The sequence below is a fragment of the Temnothorax longispinosus genome, chromosome 7 (assembly GCF_030848805.1).
Source record: "Temnothorax longispinosus isolate EJ_2023e chromosome 7, Tlon_JGU_v1, whole genome shotgun sequence".
Classification (NCBI taxonomy): domain Eukaryota; kingdom Metazoa; phylum Arthropoda; class Insecta; order Hymenoptera; family Formicidae; genus Temnothorax; species Temnothorax longispinosus.
The window spans coordinates 5,698,669-5,718,247 of record NC_092364.1 but is presented as its reverse complement, the minus strand read 5'-3'; the positions used below and the strand labels follow the sequence as shown (position 1 = coordinate 5,718,247).

Here is a 19,579-nt window from a genome sequence, read left to right as displayed (position 1 = left end):
AAACGTTCTTAATTGGTATAAATTGTATCATGTTCAATTTCTTCTTTAATTTCTATAACAATAAATTGTTATAAATCAAATAAATATTATATTGTCATTTCCTCACCGCAGATATCCTGATTCAGAATCTCAAAGAATATATATTATTTATTATAATATCAGATATGTATAGTATTTATATCAGATATATATCAAAATGTGTGAAAAGATATGCCTTCTTTTTTCTCTTATTAATAATTAAGCTCTATATAAGAAAGAACAACAAACATGTAAAATATATACTTTCGACTAGTTGTATAATTTCTTAATAAATGATTTTGATCTGAATACATAATTGTGAATAGGAAAATAATTATTACTTTGCTATGTAATACTATTTATATATTGGTGAGTTTGTAGTAATTAATAATAACTAATTTATTTAAACTTTATCTTCGTTTACGTTTCTTATAATTTAGAATTTTTTAATTTATTTTGTCTATTTATCGTTTGTTATATTACAGTGCCATGGGGAACACAGACTTTTGCATAACGCATAATACGTAAGCATAAGAAAACTGATTGGTCTATTATTCCTTATGCACATGTGTATGGACCAATCAATTTTCTTATGCTTACACATTATGCATTGTGCAGAAATGTGTACTTCCCGCTTAATTGGTTTTGGCACAAAAAACACTATAAAAATTTCATATATATTTGACTTTCCCAAATCTTGTGGCTATTTTTCTCATATGGTAAAGTATTGATATTTTTAAATATTTATTATACAAATAAAAGAAAATAAATTATGAAGAAATTCTCCACTCCCACTCCCCTAATAAAAATATTACATGAGATAAAAAAGATAAAAATCGTCCTCTATAGAATATAATACATATATGTGTGTGTATACAATGTGTAAATTGTTTCTCCATCAGTAATATGTAAATTGTAAACTATACATTAATGAAACCTCTGGGCGTAAACTGTTGCTGGATAAATGTAACAAATATTGAATACGTTGCCTGAAACAAACTCAATTATTGCTAAACATAGGTATTTGTGGACGCAGCTTTACGTGTTATTTGCGGCAAACGCTCGATCGTCATGAGTTTACGTACGTGTCTGCCGTCTGGGATAGTTTACATTGTTCTCTTTGTTAATTGTTTTCAATTATTACTGGTTCATATTTCAATAAAAAACAGCATTACTAAGTTTTGGTGGGATTCGAAATCGGTACTGGCTGTATCAATATCTTTCGCGCATTGTGTCGCAGTTTTAATTATTAATATAACGGTTTACTAATTTTATCGTATTTTGCTGAAACCGATCAATGTCACGTATCTGTCGATGATTTTGATGATAAGATTTTAGAGGAGACAGAAACGTTGAATCCAGCGGGCGATTCTCTAACTCCTTAACGTCCTTAACGTTGGATAAGGTACATAAGCGATAAAAAAACGTTGAATCGCAATAAGGTTTTTTTCCTTCGATTTTGACGATGAAAAAGAAACGTTGAATCTACGTGGATAACTCGTGGATGAATCTCCATCCACGTATTACGTAGATTCGACGCAGATGCGACGTACCTGTTTTACTGGGGACGTTGCCTGAAACAAACTCAATTATTGCTAAGCATAGGTATTTGTGGACGCAGCTTTACGTGTTATTTGCGCAAACGCTCGATCGTCATGAGTTTACGTGTCTACCGTCTGGGATAGTTTACATTTTCTCCTTTGTTAATTGTTTTCAATATTACTGGTGTATCAATATCTTTCGCATTTGTCGCTGTTTCTTACTAATTTATCGGTATTGTGATGATTGATGATATCTGGGGCATTATTTTACTTTATATTATCTATAGGTAGGTGTATATTTTCATTGGCAATGTCTGTCTTATGCGTAATATTTTTAATTGTATCAATATTACTTTCGACATCATAACCTTTTTTTGTCTACTATCTTATATCTTTTGTTGAGAATTTAGAATAAATACGGTTTGACTCATACAAAATTCTTGTCTTTTCAAGGAAATATTAAAATGCGGACACATGTAGTTAGGTTAGGTTAGGATAGGTTTTTCAATAACTGATAATTGCAGATAACAATTATTACAAATTAAGTTTTAGAAATGACGTATACGTTGGCAATGAAAAACATTACACATTTTAATTGAAATTACTCTCTAATAGTACTTTATTACATTCGACTCTTTTTGCATTAATAATTTGATTGTAATCTTATAAATAAGTTAAGTTTTGCTTTGTTTTCTTTTTATGTTACTTTTCTGGTTATATTTTTGTCATATATGTAACCATATATTGAAATGAGAAAATGAACGAAGAACAGAGAACAGAGAAACACTACTTCCATTTTAATTTTGTTCATAAGAAAATGACTTAAATAAGGAAAACATTTTATCTTGACAATTTAACAAAATAGAAACTATTGTAACTCCGTACTTAATCCATGTAACAGTTTGAATTTATACTACAATATTGTGTTGCATTGAGTGTTGCATTCATACATACTTAATAAATTTTTCCTAATATTTTAAAATATCTTTATTCAATATTTTATTTAATATTGTATATTATTAGTAACTATAAATGTTTTATGATTCAAAGACTTTTTGAAAAAAGTTTATTGTGCAAATAATTCTTGAAAAGTTACAACTTTGCTTCAGTTAGAATAATATATTTTCAGCATCGTTGTTGTATAGATAATATAGATATAATGGTTAAATAGGTAAACAAATTTATACATTCTTAAAGTCTGTATTTGTATTTCCTTTATGTTAGAAATAATATTTCCGAATCTGTAGCTCCAGTGTGACCAATATGTCGACTCATAAAGATGTGGAGAATCGATACGATGATATAGGAAAAACCGAAGACCACCGAAAATACAGGAGCTTAGAACTCGCTAATATAAAATGAAAGTTCTTTTAATAAGCAATCGAACAACTGCCAATAGTTCTTTAGCAATGGACGTTAATATCGGTAATTATATTATTTCGCTAGATTTGACATATACTTGTTTTTAATAATTCTCATAAAAACTTTCTGATAAAATCATTCTGTACATACATTATAAATTGTAATATATAATAAGTCTGAAGATACACATCACTTCTTCATCAGTTTAATATGTTTAATATTTTTCATGTGTTACTTTTTTGATTTTTATGATTTCTGTTTAATAACTTTGTATTTCGGCATATACATAAATTTAAAGTTTTGATGCACTTTTTATGCACTTTTCCTCTTTTGAGTTATTCTATCTATAGTATGATTACTGTTTACAATTCCTTCTGGATATAATTGGTCATTTTTTTGTGATAACGCAAATAATCAGGAATTAATACTGCTAAATTATCAATTTAAAGGATTATTTAATTAGAGATGAAATATGTTGCAGGCTATGTGTGCGATCCAGACGATCTACTTGGATTAGCGCACTTGTGCGAGCGTATGTTACATTTGAGACCAAAAAAATTTTCTCACTGAAATAATTACAATATATATCCGTGGTGGAATGGTGGTTCGAGCAGCTCATCGACAGGCTTAGATTACATCACGTTTTACTTCGATATAAGACCGGATAAGTTGGAAGGCGCTTTTTCACTTTACACAGTTTTTCTTAACGCCTCTCTTTATGGAAAATTTGATTGATCAGGAGGTAAATGATATAAATTTAGAACACACAATACATTTAATGGACGATAAGTGGCGATTTAATCAATTGGAGAAATTATTTATCTGTGAGACCAGATCATCTGTATTCAAAATTTGGCGAAGGCAATAGAGAGACATTGGACAAAATACCGAAGGAGAAAAACATTAACATTAGAAATAAGCTATTAGAGTTTTATGAGACATATTATTCTGCAAATATTATATCGCTGTGTATTCTTGGCAAAGGTACGGAGATAATTTACAAATAACTGTTTATGATTAAAACAAAGTAAATGTTTTTTATACTTTCCAAAATATTACATCCAAAATATTTGAATTTTTTATTTGTACTGAATGATGATCAATGAAACATTGGTAAATGATGAATTAATGTACTTCTTATAATTAATTAGTATGTTAAATATTTACACATTATCTTATCTTCCAAAAAGGAGTCAAAGTCTTATCAATACATAAATGAGAAAAATGTATAGAAATGTCAGTCTTTATAAATTACTAAGTAAAATTTTAATTTCTTTCTATAGATTCTTTTTAACCAGTTTATAATTATTATAATCAATATTTTTAAATAAGGTCCGAGCAAAATTTGGAATGTCAATTTGTAATTTAGTGTAAAATATCCCGTAAAGTTATTTTTCTGACTTCTGAATAAAGTAAAATCTTTTGCCATAAACAGACTTAATAATAATGTCTGTGCATAGTTACATAGTTATATGTTATATCAATAAATAAATTTTTTGTTTAGAGAGTTATTAGATGAACTCGAAGAAATACCAGTAAAACATTTTTGTGGTATACAAAACAAAGAAGTTGAAGTTCCTGAATGGCCTAAACATTCATTTAATGATGAACACTTTGACACTATATGCTACTTTGTTTCTGTACAGTATATCATAAAATTATACATTTCATTTCCATTACCTGAACCTGAAATGCAGCAATAATACCGGTCTTCGGTAAAATATAATATACTTTTCTACAATATATTCTATTAATTCTGATGCTTTATACGAATATTATATCTTATAGTCAGTTCTTTTCAAATATAATTATATACTTTAATACATATAACGTACACACACACACACACACACACACACACACACACACACACACACACACACGTACATACACACACACATATACACACACGCGCGCGCGCAAACACAAACACATATATATGTGCAAATGTAGCTTAAAATTATACATATACATATCGGATCTCGAGAAGAATACTGTCACTATTCAAACATACATAAATTTTAGGAGAGAAAAAAACAAATTTATTTTAATTTTATAAAATTATGAGATAACCCCAACATATGATAATTACAATTACGATATTTTGTTATAAGTACTATTTATAACACATAGATGACATTTTAGGCATACTTTTGTGGGGTTAACTTATCAAAATTTTTAGAATTGTGACAGTATTATCTTCTCATATGATATACATATAATTTTAATTTCCGCGAGACATAAAAATATCTTTATGAAATTTTCTCTTTGTTTTCCTTTCTTCCATTCTTTCTCTTTTTTCTCTATTTCTTTTCTTAATTGGTTATTAATATTACACATCATTATTGTTATCGTTGTATTACATATAATGACACATAATTATATTATATTTTATTAGACGCCTATTTATTACTCGTTTGTTAACATAGCCTGCCCTTTACATTACTCATTTACTTAGACACAAAGGCGAAGGTTTATTATCATCTGCTTTAAGGGCCAAGTGTTGGTGTTACGACATAAACTGTAGAAAGCTTATTTGTGGCTAAATAGGCGTAAATTTTTTTCGAGTTGATATCGATCTAATTGAAGAAGGTATTAAGCATATAGAATAAAACGTAATGAATAAAGTTACAAATTTTTTTATTGATTTTTCAAGATATTTTTACCGAAATATAATATTTTTATATTGACAAAACTATTTATTTCGTGCATTACTTTTATTAAACGATATATAGTTTATAATTATTTAAATCAATATTAATTAACATAAATCTTATGTGATGTAAATTACATTGCCGGTGATTAGTCACGTCAACAATCTATAATTATTTGATAAATCCGACAGGTTCATTTGACAGATATAAATAATTTTTAATAATATATGCAACATATGTCAAATCAGGAATGTTTTAATATCTAATATTTCTTTAATTTTTGTACTCAAAGCGTTGCTATTCATATATTTCGTAAATTAATAGAAATTTTTGTTTAAGATAAGGGTATATTATTTCAAAAAAGAAATAAGAGTGGTGGTTTGGTACATTTATTAATCTAATTTGGTCGACATTAACAGTTTAATAGTTAAATTCTCAATCACATTGACATATAATAATACTTAATAATACATTTTGCAGTTTTTTAACGAACAATATACAACAAAAATACAATCATTTTGTTTATAGCAAATCATTCATTGGTCCCACAACGACCGAAATTGTTGCTTCAGATTAACGTTGCTTTTTTGCGTAAATTGCTAAAATGATAAGCTTAATAAAATTATTGCTTAATACTTAGTTGCCTAGCATTGTGAAATCTTTTTATAATTCAATAACAATGAATGTTTTGGCGTTTGTATTTTTAGTTGTTGTTATTAGTTGATATTCTTATCTTCGTGAACATATTATCGCTTGGCAATAAACGCAGCAGTAATCTTAATGATTATTTAAATTTACATCCTTTTTTTATCTCGACCTCAGATTATTCGAATGTTGTCAACTTTTTCGACAGGCTATGTCTTGTTGATTAATTCTATTACTATTATTGTCTCTGTTGCAGCACAACGTTACAGCAAGTATATTAGCGCACATACATTTATAATAATCGTTCCAATCGTTTGCCATTTGAAAGACATTATTACAATATTACAAGTATTTATCTTCGCAGTTTTGTTCCAACGACATAGTGAATATTTGCGATAAAAGTAGAGATTCAAAGTAAGTTTTAGAGAAAACCTATAAGTAAACAAAAATAGATGTATAAATAGAGAATACAATAATGATATGTTACATACGTCGGTTTTACAACTTTCTCTAATATGTTTACTTTACAATCATTTATAATTGTAACATATGTACACAACATGCGTCTATAATCTTCTACCTACATACAATTTCAACGTGTACGAAGATTATGATAGTGAGGAAATATGAAACGAGATTTATTAATTCTTCGTAGACGCTTGAAAAGGAATATAAACATTTCGGTGGGAAATCCAGATTGGCAAATTATTTTTCGTCGTGAAATTAAATAATTAGTCATATCTCACTCTTCACATATTAATTAGCGAATTAAAATATTTTACACGTAGATAATTTCATACGCTCAAAATTCTTTACGCCTGCAAAATAATAAATAAGCATTCGATGTTTACTTGAGATATTGAGCGATTTAAAGAATATTTCACGCATTTTTAATATTGTGCCAAAAATTACGCTTATATATCAACGCGCAACTTTGTAATGGCAACGCGCGACTTTCACTACGTAGTGTACTTACAAGGTTGCTTAAGGAGCTCGTATACGGTAACACTGATAGTGTGCCGGCAAAAGTGGCACAAGGAGACACATAATATTGCATTACACCTATTATATTGTTAACATATAACCCAGCAGACTACACACACATACACTCACACACAAATCGATTCCTGAAGTAGCAATTATTTTAAAACGTACCTCTTCGTATGGAACTTTTTACGTAAATAAAATATTTGTTTTCCTCAATAATATGATCAAACAGATTTATATACGCGCATCACTTTATAAAATTTACATGGTGTATTTTAAAGTTTTCCACTACGTGTGACATCCGTTTGCCAAAATTTTGTATCCAATGCTTTATCTCATTATACAATAAATTATTTTTTTATAATACACATTTTGTGTGATGTATAATATATAAACATTCATATATAATAACATGTGCATAAATAACAGTACAACAAGTATCACGCATTCAACTTATAGGCGACGTTTTCATATTATATTCACGTTGAGCGCTTAGTGGAATATAATTTTAACGATGTATATAATTTCAGTTACATATTTGTAACAAGTAGAATATTTATATACATGTTCGTTGTGCTTAATAAAATATAAACGTGAATATACATTGTATATAACATTGTATATAGAAATAAAAAAAAACTAAAATTTGTGCAATATATTAAAAGTCTAAGACTAATATATTTTCTCCATTTCGTAAGCTGTTAAATTATTAACATATAACATTTCATTAAAGTAATGAAATATATTGGATCCAAAATATTAAAATACTATATATTCCAATTTGATGTCACATTTAAACTCTGACTACACAGTTAATTTTCAAAAATTTCACCAACGGCCGTTATTCGTAATTTCTTGATTTTCAACAAATATTTGATTAATTAAGCCACATTGACTTAATGGCTTCCAAATTAGAATGCCTTACTTGACGAACAAATGCATTTTTGGAGTATTGTTTAACCGTTTGAAATTTAAAAATGTTTGCAAAAATTATTATTTTTTATTGCAGAATTGTCTGAGACCGCCTATTAATCATTCGTCGCTTTAGTCTATTTGGTCCTCAAAAGCCGCTGGGTGTGAGGAAATACTTGAAACTAGGATTGGTTGCAAGTGGCAGGCGCTAACGATCTGCAACCGCGAGCTATCTGAGCGCGCCATCACTTCGAAACCGATTGCTCCTCAAGTATCTCGTTGGCTCTCAGCTTGATCTCCTTCCAGGAATACTGTATATCCTTGCTCTCGCTGAATCGAGAGCAGACAGCGAGTCGCAGAAAGTACGTGTCCTTTATCTTCGACGGAACGAGATGGATATTTCCCGCACCGTTGATCCTCTTTAGCAGGGCTTCATTGAGTTCGTTTGATCCCTTTAAATTATTATAGAATTATTATGGAATTCTGTTATTTATTCTGCTTACGCTTTTATAAAAAGGATGTACATAATATTTTTTAATTGTCAATTAATTAATAATTATTTCTAAATATATGTTCTTCCATTAATTTAAAATTTAATATAAAAATTATGAACATCTTTTTTAAATAAATACAATATTGAACACATATACATATATTTGTTTAAAAAGACCTATTTTCAAATATATTGGTGAAGAGTAATTGACTTACCTTTAATCGGAAGCAAACCAATCCCATGAGAACTTCGCCCACGATTTCGAAGCGAGGATCGGAGAGGACTAGTGCCTCGAATTCGTGTGCTTGAGCGACGTGTGATCTGATAAACTTTTGAAGGTTCTCGACCCCATAGAGCCTCAATACGAACCAAAGTTTCAGAGATCGGAATCTACGTCCAAGTGGAATCTGCCAATGCTGTAACGAAGTACAATTACACAGATTAACGACAGTATTTATTAATTGTTTTTCAAATTGATTTTATTAATTAAATAATGTAAATTCGACAATATCAACGTAAGTGACTCGTAATAGATTTTTAACAGCTTACCCTATAATCCGGCGCTGAACCCTGCATATCGTGCTTGAGATACAAAGGATCGACATTGAAAGCGTTTATGACGTATGTCGGATCCTTAAGCCACATGGTAGAGCAGTCGAAGTTAACTAACATCCATTTATGAGGATTGAAATTAAATGAATCCGCCATTTCGATGCCTTTCATTAAATATCTGAATTCCGGACAGATAAAAGCGGATCCTATAATCGAATGGATTTGTTTTAGTTCTGTTTTATAAATTGCCATTTGAAGAATCTATAATTATTTTCATGTTAAAATGAGAAAATTTATTTATACCTGCATAAGCAGCGTCCACATGCAACCAAATGTCTTCACGATTCGCTACGATACCCATTTCATCCAGACGATCAAAGGCGCAATCGACAGTGGTACCCAAAGTAGCGACAGCCTACGATAAGAAGTCAGCTTATTTATAGAGAAAATTATACAGATTATTTATAGAGAAAAATTTTTTATTAAGCGCGATATCAATATTTTTCTGTGATGTTATAATAAACACATTGCATTATTTAATTTCCGAGAATTTTTTGTATTTCTGAGAATTTTCTGGGAATATTATTTTATTTCATAAATATTTATATTATATTATTTCACGTTTATATAATACATTTAATTTTTTTCTTTATTTAGTTTTTTTTAACAAATAGAAGTAATGGAAGAAGCAATTCGATTAATAAAGAAATATTGGATAAACTGAACTTACGTAAAACGGTATGAATCCTTGTTCTTTATCTTTTCTGATTGCATCGGCAAATGTGTCGCCGCGCAGCTTATGTTTTTCATCGACTTCCAATTGTCTGAACTTTACTCCACCGAGAAGTCCAGCGCGTTCAACTGAACTATGTGCTTGGCCTAAAAAATACAATATTTTGTCGCATATTTTCATTGCGATTTATTTATTATAATTGTTCGATTTTCGAGAAATTCGCAATATCGATTTGACGTAACACATATTCTTTTTATTACTACATTATATTATACCTATAATTTATGCAATGTCGATATTTAATATTTAACTAGATTTATGCCCTTTATCACCAACATCGTTTAACTTGAACCTTAGTACAATTCACTCTTTGTCTCTTTCTAACAGTCTCCCTTAGAAATAGGCAAAGAGTGAATTTTTTGACTAAGGTTCAAGTTAAACGACGTTGGTGAAAACGGGCATTAGAGTAACTTGCACTTGTAAAACTAATTGTAAGATACATAATACCATATGAATAGGTATATAAATTTTATAAATTTTGACAAACATCTCCTATTTCTTTAATATATTTTATTTTTCAACAATGTATGCACTTAAGGCTCTTATTCACTCAGCTATCTATCACCTATTATCTCAGATTGCGACGTCAGAAGTGAGGAAATATACGATAGAAATTCTTGCTAAATACCTTAAAATGGAAATATGTTTTAATAAACAACACTTACAATCGATAGAATCGACTCAAATATACCGAAAACTCTGTCCCTATTTAGTCAGCAGTATCTACTAGGATGATGTGACAATGGAGTTAACTAAAAGTCAAATGCAAGTTGCTCGACTTCTGGGAATAACAGAAGCTACGGTAAATAAATTACGTAACCGTATAAATGCTTAAGTTGAGAAGAGAGTAGTTTACAGGTTTTATGTGATATTAAAACACATTCGTGAACCGATGTAGACAAATTATGATAAACATTTGTGAAAACATGAAGTTAATCGAATAAACCGTTCTCAAGTTATCGTGGTTATAGTTTAAAAAAATGCTATTCTAGAAAATGAACACAGCGATATTAATATTTACATATAGTCGGGATGTAAGTCAGCCTGACTGGCAGTAATTTATTTATAAACGACGTTTCGACCCTTACTTTGAGTCCTTTTCAAGTTTAGATAATTAATAAACGTTGGTACAATGGGGATGACGCTGTTGATGACGACAGACATACGAATTTGGACCTAAAATATTATGTACCCATTCCCTATGTAAAAAGCTTTAGTGAAAATCTTCATCGAATTTTCGGCACCTATGGCTTAAGCACCTTGTACACGGTTCCGAAGAAAATGGACGCATTAATCAAAAAAGGGAAGGACAGACTAAACATTAATAAATGCACGGGTGTTGTGTACAAGTTGGAGTGTGCTGATTGCAATGCATGCTACATCGGCCAAACCAAAAGGCATTTGGAAACTAGAGTAAAAGAACATCGTTCTGATATTAGCAGGCATCACAATCAGCACTCAGTCGTTAGCAAACATAGATTAGACTTTAATCACGATTTTAAATGGCATGAGGCCAAAATTTTACATAGGGAACAGAATCTTAAAAAACGCGAAATTTCTGAAATGTTGTTTATAAAAAAGCATGAAGATGCAATCAATTCCCAGAAAGATACCGAAAATTTACCGACAGTTTATGACCGTATTTTGTTTTCTCTCTAACTTCACCTTCTATATATGTTATTTGTTTGCGATCGCTCTTGACGTATATATTAGTCAGCCTTCGTCTTTCAAGCGGGATTGTCATGTTCTTCCAACGAATTTTACCCGCATGACTCAATTTTAACGTAATTTGACGCACAATGATTTATGTAAGTTTTTAATTTATTGTATTATATATATTTGATGCACAATGACGTAATTTTACTTGGTGCATTCTACGAGCTTGCGTTTAAGTTTGTTAATTGTTGTTTCAGCTTTGTTAATTATCTAAACTTGAAAAGGACCCAAAGTAAGGGTCGAAACGTCGTTTATAAATAAATTACTGCCAGTCAGGCTGACTTACATCCCGACTATATATTTTTTCTACACTGGTGAATAAATAATTACTATTGAAATTAATATTTACTACAAAATCAAATTTTTTTATACCAAAATATTATTAAAAGTATACTTATAATAGACATACATAACAAAAATTTCATACTTCTATTAATTTACAACTTTTTACATCTTCCCAAATTTTTCCTAATTTTTACTTCTATTAGAATCTTGTAACTCTTTAATGTCTCATAGAATGTTTGGAGAAGAGAATCTTGTTTATAAATATTGACGAAATTGTCGGTCTCATCTTCAATCGCGATTATAGCGCAAAAAGGATATAAAAAATTCTCCATTCTTTTAGAACAATAGCGGCTCGTTGATAATATTGTTCCATTCAATATTTTTAATTGAAAAAACACACCGTGGTCATTATTCATCGTATCGAAGAAGAATTCTAGAAAAATTTTCTCTTTCTTTTTATTCATTTCGATAAAATGCGTCGGAATTATTATGAGCGTCGAGAATAGCGGAGAAAGTTCGGTCTGAAATATAACTGGAGCGGTTATTACGAGTTGCCATGGCGACAAAGTGCTGCTTGATGAAGTGCCGTGAACCCCATATTCACCCTATCACCTCCATCCCTCTCATCCCCCTCTATTCACATGCCTTTACACTGATTGTGCGCCCGGTCACTGAAAGCGACCGGACACTTTTCAACATTATATCTATGCGCCTCGAAGTAATGCAATGAATACAAATAAAAAATTGTTAAATTAAATCAGTGATACGTTGTAATAACCCGTTGTAATAGCCTTTAATTGCGATCATATAACACATTAAAAAGTTATAATTTGCTGAACAAATTACGGAACAATAACTTTTTGCAAGTAAATGTTGCAAGTAAATTAATGAATTTATTTTTTTGTTATATTCTAATAAAATGATGAATTTTATATTAATGCTGTGTTTCAAAAAAAGTTTTTAAATAAAAATTACGAGATGGGGTTATTTAGCTATATATCTTTCATTTGCCGTAATACTATATGTGTATATTAAGAAACTAATAATGAATTATAATATCTCACATATAAAATAACACATGAAATATTATAGATTTATTTTAGTGGATTATCGTGACAATATTTTTAAAATTTACGAAACATTGTCCTTTTGTTTTTAATTCTGTCTCCATTTCTATATAAGGCTTAATTGCGACTGTCATAGATCATTTAACGCTCATCGAGATATATGTCATAGTTCAAGTGTTTATTTAAAGTCACTGAACCGTTACGCTTAACGCTCATTGTTGTGCGCTGCTTCTTTGTTCAATAAAGATATAGACAAGAATTGATTAAGAGACAATTTATGCGATTTAATACTCTGTATGTATAGCGTATAAATTCATTTTTGATGTCTTGTAAAACTTCGCATATCAGTAGCAGATTCCGTAACAAAATAATTGTATAGTATACTCACAAGAACAGTATGCGACTAGTTTTTCGACGATCTCGTTTTCCATCCAATTGGGATGCTGTTCTTTAACTTGCTTTATCTTTTTAGCCTTCGCTCCTAGTAACGCTACCAAAGTGGCTTCGCTAGCAGTGCCCTGTAGGTGAAAATTATACCTTAAGTATGCTTAATAGTGTCTTTCTCTTTAGGAATATCAGTCAGGGATAATGACTATTTTCTTTAGCTATCCATCAGATATCTTTTGTAAATGTAATGTTATTCGTAAAATGTCGTTTACCTGAATTACGCCACCGCCTTTCCCACCGCTGCAGGCAAGAAATTCCTTCGGCAAATCCAGCATTTTTCCCAGCCAATTTAATACGATCACTTCTAGTTCAGTACAAGCTGGACTCGCGATCTGGAATACAAGAAATTTAATATCAAAAGTGACTTTAAAAGGATGATGTGTCTTTAGCGTTTTGATTTCAGCATTCGACATATTTCCTTGATTTATATTATTTTTTTATTTATCAAAAAATTAGTAACATATTTTATTTAAAAAAAAAGAGATTTTATTTCCGTCAATATTTTAACTTGGATTTTTATGTGTCATGCATGGAAATAGATTTTGTTACTCTTAAAGATATAAATTAAGGATCTTTTTAAATAAACTATTACTACAGAACATTAAGTGACATAAGCATTAACACGCGAAGGTTATAATAATCGTAATTCATAAATAAAACATCGCATTTTCAACTGCAAGTTTATGTACTTACCCACGAAAATCCAATACACGCAATAGCTCCGCTTAACATATCGGCTAGAATCGAGGGATACGATTGCGCAGTGGGAAAGTATGCGTGGAATTTTGGACTGTGCCAATGAGTAACCTAAACAATTTTATCATAATTTATTTCTTGTCTTACTTACGCAACAATTGAAAGTGCCGATGATAAAGTACTTTAATTTTTTTATTTTAGTATCATTATATCCGTTTCGCGATATGTATGCGAGTCAGTCATTAATAGAGTTATAGTCCGATTGCAGTTATAGATCCTGATAGATCGGTGATTTACGATCATCTGAGGCACTTAAAAATCACTTACGCCTGGCATTATTACTCGTTCGATATCGGCCATTATATCTTGCCACTGTTCAGGGGTTTGTGGCGCTTCGGATGGCAAGAGGGGTTTCATGTATCCTGGTTCCACCGTTGGCAAGACTTTCCTGGAAATTTTTGAAATTTCTGTTTACGAGATACATCCAACTCTTTTTTTTACGGCCTTTTTTGCGCGATTATTTTTACACGGTTTTTCAAATAATTGTTTTAATCTCTCATGTATATCTTAATTTTAAATTCTAATATTGAATCAATGTTTTTTCACTTGGACATATGCCCTCTTATATTATTAATGTTAAAAAAGCGAATAATACCCTAGACTATTTTTCAATCATTGTTGTAGCTCTAATCACATTTCAGCAGCTTGATAGTCATTGTCAATCACAATTCGATTATATCATTTATATTGTTTGTTTACCCTTATATTTTCTTTAAATTCATTCATGAAAACAGCTTTCCATATGTGCGCATATTTCCCCCTTTTATAAAATAGAAATTATACATATACATATACATGTATTTCCCCCTTTTATAAAATAGAAATCATACACATAGTACATGCACCTTCAACCGAAAGGGGTGTACGTATCAAGCTAAAAGCTTCTTACAATTAGTTGCTCACTACACACAGTGACCAGCAAAGGCTTTTTTCAAATAACGTGATTTTATCTTACGCAAAACGTATTTATCGTAAAATGAGGGTTGAGTTTATATTTATATAAAAAACATAAACTGATATATATTATTATTTAATGCAGATTCATCGATTTCAAACAAACGATTTTTAGATCACATGTTATCACCTACCTGTCTCTAATATTTTCCAAATAATTTGTGATGTATTCCGCCATCTCGTTGGCGTAATCCTTGAAGCTATCGGGATCCATGATTTGTTTTCTTTTACCTGTAATATCGATAAGATTGTTATGGAGATGTAACGATATCGAAAATATCCGTTCAATTGTGTTGTTGTGCATTAACATAAGTGGAGTAAGTGTTATTCTGTAGTATCCTTGGCATATCAATATGCACGAGCGCTTTTTAAATCAAGGTACGAATGTCATACATATGCCGTTCTTTTTTTTTTCAAGATTGATCGTGAACGTTTATCGGAATAAATAGAAAATGATAGCGATTGCATTTCCGCATGTTACGTGACTGATGCAAATGACCATAAAGATCTTGTTATCAAGATAACCGTGATAATTTATAGAAAACGTGTGAAGCGGTTGAAGTTGTTTTGCTGGATTCAAGGATGTGTGTTAAACAACGATTTTAGATAAAAAGAGAAAGTGACATTATGACGAGGATTAAAAGAGTTAAAGCGCAGAAATTGCATAAGGATGGTACTATCAAGATATTACATAAGCATTGTGCTAAATTTTAATATAATTTTAAGTGGAACGGAGTTAAAATTACCTTAATAATTTATTATCTTTTAACATTTTAAATTGCTGTCTCTCTCAAAGCAAGATAAGAGATACAAGAGTTATTATTTTTTTTAACATATAGTTTCTTTTATTAAATATAGTAGATTATTTTGCAAGTAATTAGCAACGCTATTAATAAAATCTTGATTATTATAGTAAGTTTAACAATTTCATTGTAACATTGTAACATTGTAATTCTACTATTAGGAAAGAATTAGTAGAAGATCTGTGTGTGTAGCTTCTTTGATCTTTCGTTGCTTTATACATAACATCGTTGTTCATTAATGCATTAATGTTCAACAAAGAAGTTGATAACACAGATTTACCGCGTAACGGAAAGCGGATAACATCGCTAATTGCGTCAGTTTGAACATCCTTTTTATCCTTATCCTAAGAAAAATTTTAAATTATAAAAATGTGTATGTACGTTCGACCTTTCGAGCGAAATGTTTAATGAGCCTAGGCAGCGATAATTGGTGACGTAGAGCCAATGACGTAGGTCTTGAGAAACTCGGCAGCCGGAAGGTGAGGGAGATGCATATGTGTCTATGTTACCGGATAGAATGTCCACGGGATCGTGGAAGGAGAAGGACAACAAGATCGAAAGAGCGATCGGCAAAATCGCCTTCGCGTATAGTAGCGAAGTAAGAGTGAACTCGCCGTAATGACCATGACTCATTTTCATGGAGCTGGTTTCGTTCGAAGCGCCGTTTGCCGCCGCCTATCTATCGTGTTGAAGCGCGATTTTGTCGGTTTTTTTTACTCGCTCGCTATGACGTATACTCGCGGAATATTGCAACGCGGATTTTCAAGGAACGATCGTGGCAGGAGAATAGAAGTTAAATTTTAATAAATTAATTCTTGAGCGATTAATAAACAATTCTTTGCGTGATTTACATGTAACTAATAAGATATTTATGCAGATTTTGACTTCACAGAATAACATTGCTCTTGTTTTAAAATGTTGAATTGTTCCCTTTAAAATTAATACCTTAGTAATTGATATGAAAAGTAAATCGACATATATTACTATTCTTCCATTATTATTGTTAAATTACTTTGCAAATAAATATCATTACGAAGGAGATTTGAACTATGAGAACCTCAGATTAAGATATTTTTTACTTTAATTATTTTTATTTTAGAAAATTAAAAATGAATTGTATTAATTAAAAGTTTGCTCACCAAGAATAGTAGCATTGCTAAGAACTGAAAAACATAGAAAAATAAAACACGAATAATATCGTTGCATTTATTCCAACTATTTCAAGGATACTCGATTTATAGAGAATAATAATCATTTACTTTCGAAACGTCCTGGCCTGGCACATGAGGAAAAGCAAAAAAAAAAGAAAACGAATGAGTAACGTAGAAAAACGAATGACTCCTTTTCACACAATACAGGAAACTCTCGTGATGGTCAGGGAATCCCCTCTTGATGCTGATATCAGAGAATATTGGGTCATCTCATAAATAATGCGGTATAAAAGGGAGCTTGATTTACTCTTTAGCTCAAAACTGAAAGATTTCTAATGCCAAGGAATTGAAAATTTAAGATTAAGATGGGAAAAAGTTGTAAATAATAATGGAAAATATATTTTGGATTAAAATTAAAATGATAAATTTCTTGTTTTATTTCAAAAATATCTCTTAAAAATCGCATTACTCATGGGATAATCCAATATTTATCGGAAGAAAAGTATGAATGCGCTTTTCGCGTTAATAATTAGAGATAAATACAGCTGCTTCTGACCCCACCGGGTTATCATAAAGCCATCATGATTTATTTATTTGAATCGTTTCGCTAGATAGAATAATTCTCGCGAGATAATTCTACGCACCAGACAACAATTTGCATATAATTCAATCGTACAATATTTTATTAAGGAATTTTTTAGTATCCATTGATTTACATATCTCGTATTACACACATAAAAGAAAACTCATTTAGGTATTCAAAGATTGAAATTGCATTATGGAAAGAAGCATCTGCTGCCGTGTATTTCGTGATAACGTGAAATGTCAACCAGCTCGACCATGACCAATCTCACTGTTTCTTTAAATTCTACAAGAGAATTTAAGCTAAATGTCAAACAAGATTTTAGAAATTATTTTTTTTAGTATTTAATGTTATTGAATTTCTTTTTAGTAATTAAGTATTGAATAAGATTGATATCGCTCACACGGACATTATGTCGTAAGAGAAACAATTTGATGATAATTACATTAATAATAATTTCTGATAAGAAAAAGCAGATAACGTTAACTTATCAAGTTAAGATAATGTTACATACAGTTCGTTTATTTAGCGATTGTTAATCTTTCGGTTGATGCGTTTCCTCAGATACTGATTAACGCGATAAAAGAAAATCTCAAAAAAGATTTAAAAAATCGCAAATGCATTATTGGAGTGAATGAAATCAACCAAGATACTCGCGTGCTAAATTTATGTGGATCTCAAATATAGTACGCGTCGAAAACGTTACTCTTATTCGTATAATTATTCAGACTGCAATTCCTATTTATAACACGCCGATATGTTAAAGATAGCTCGCAAATATTAGACAATCTCAAAATACCATTTAATCTTTCCTTCCGAAATTTAATCGTCGTTTTTGACGAGAATGACAGATTAATTTAACGAGCTAACACAATTAGCAAGCTTTTCAATCGGACTACATGTCGGAGCGAAAGCCGTAACAAAGCGAAAGCTCAATAATTAGTTTTGGATACACTCTGCGCGTTTAGAGACTAACAAGCGCTATTAAAGTTCAACTCCTTGACATCAATTATAGGACCTTCGAGATCCTAAACAATCTTACTTCGAAGTCACTCAGTCTCTTTACAAACATACTGAAATGTACTCGTAAATGTACTCAAATATACTATATAAAATATAAACTTATCGTTTTCTTTTTGTAAAAAAATCTTGTTATAAAATTATAAAAATTATTACAGTTGTATCACGATCTATAAGATACTTTCATGCTTATTCAAATTGTTTTTCTATTTCAACTTTCATTATCGATAAATTACATTTTTTTTTACAGCAATCTACATCATATATTGCTACAATTTATAGCTCATCACTCATATACAGCAGCTTAAAAATTACTTTTGAAGGTAGCAGACGACATGATTTATTTAACAAATTATTCAACAAATTTTCCTCTCATTAGCTTCCAAATTAAATACTACAAACGTACCAATAGTGCCTATAGCGAGATAAAATTCTATATATATGTTCCTACAATGTTGATTCTCAGGAACGCTTCAGATAAATAGAAATACAAATACACTTTACTTTCACAGCTGAAATTGAAATAAAATTTGACTCACACGTTTGAAGTAAGGTGCACCTCGATAATCTGGCTAAAGATTCACTGAGTAATCCTTGACAGCGACGATATCCACGTGCCCGTGGTGATTCCGCGAGAGCCGGTGGAGTGCTCGCAACCGGCGGTGTTCTACAACGAATTGCCGCTGCATCCGCGTCGTGCCACGACTTTATGTAACTCCCCACTTCTTCAGCGTTCACCAGAGGTGCCGTTCGACCAATCGCGCGATCACGTCGCACGTCGGGATTCACTTGCCTCGTCCCGTCGCGAATACCGTGGTCAAAGATCGATAACGAATATGC

General features: G+C 30.7%; 1 protein-coding gene and 1 long non-coding RNA gene across 2 annotated transcripts; one reads left to right on the top strand and one right to left on the bottom strand.

Annotated features, from left to right (window-relative positions):
- Positions 1-1,725: 1,725 nt before the first annotated feature.
- On the top strand, positions 1,726-8,353 carry LOC139815962 (uncharacterized). Its single transcript, XR_011732871.1, has 4 exons — positions 1,726-1,846; positions 2,807-2,984; positions 3,403-3,663; positions 8,217-8,353. It is a non-coding gene; the product is annotated as an uncharacterized lncRNA (long non-coding RNA).
- Positions 5,949-19,463, bottom strand: LOC139815960 (aromatic-L-amino-acid decarboxylase-like). Its single transcript, XM_071783248.1, has 11 exons — positions 19,279-19,463; positions 15,317-15,413; positions 14,496-14,616; positions 14,166-14,279; positions 13,685-13,804; positions 13,414-13,543; positions 9,895-10,043; positions 9,468-9,579; positions 9,162-9,370; positions 8,828-9,028; positions 5,949-8,571 (listed from the first exon to the last, which is right to left on the bottom strand). The coding sequence occupies exons 2-11, from the start codon at positions 15,394-15,396 to the stop codon at positions 8,365-8,367; spliced, it is 1,443 nt and encodes a 480-aa protein (XP_071639349.1). The 5' UTR covers positions 15,397-15,413; positions 19,279-19,463; the 3' UTR covers positions 5,949-8,364.
- Between the last annotated feature and the right edge of the window lie 116 nt (positions 19,464-19,579).

Excerpts from the sequence above, each read along its gene's own strand:
- LOC139815960 (XM_071783248.1), bottom strand. The coding sequence starts at position 15,396 with ATGGATCCCGATAGCTTCAAGGATTACGCCAACGAGATGGCGGAATAC. Across the intron at positions 14,280-14,495 it reads AACGAGTAATAATGCCAGGC|GTTACTCATTGGCACAGTCC; the intron begins GTAAGTGATTTT and ends AAAATTGTTTAG. Across the intron at positions 13,544-13,684 it reads AAGGCGGTGGCGTAATTCAG|GGCACTGCTAGCGAAGCCAC; the intron begins GTAAACGACATT and ends TTTCACCTACAG.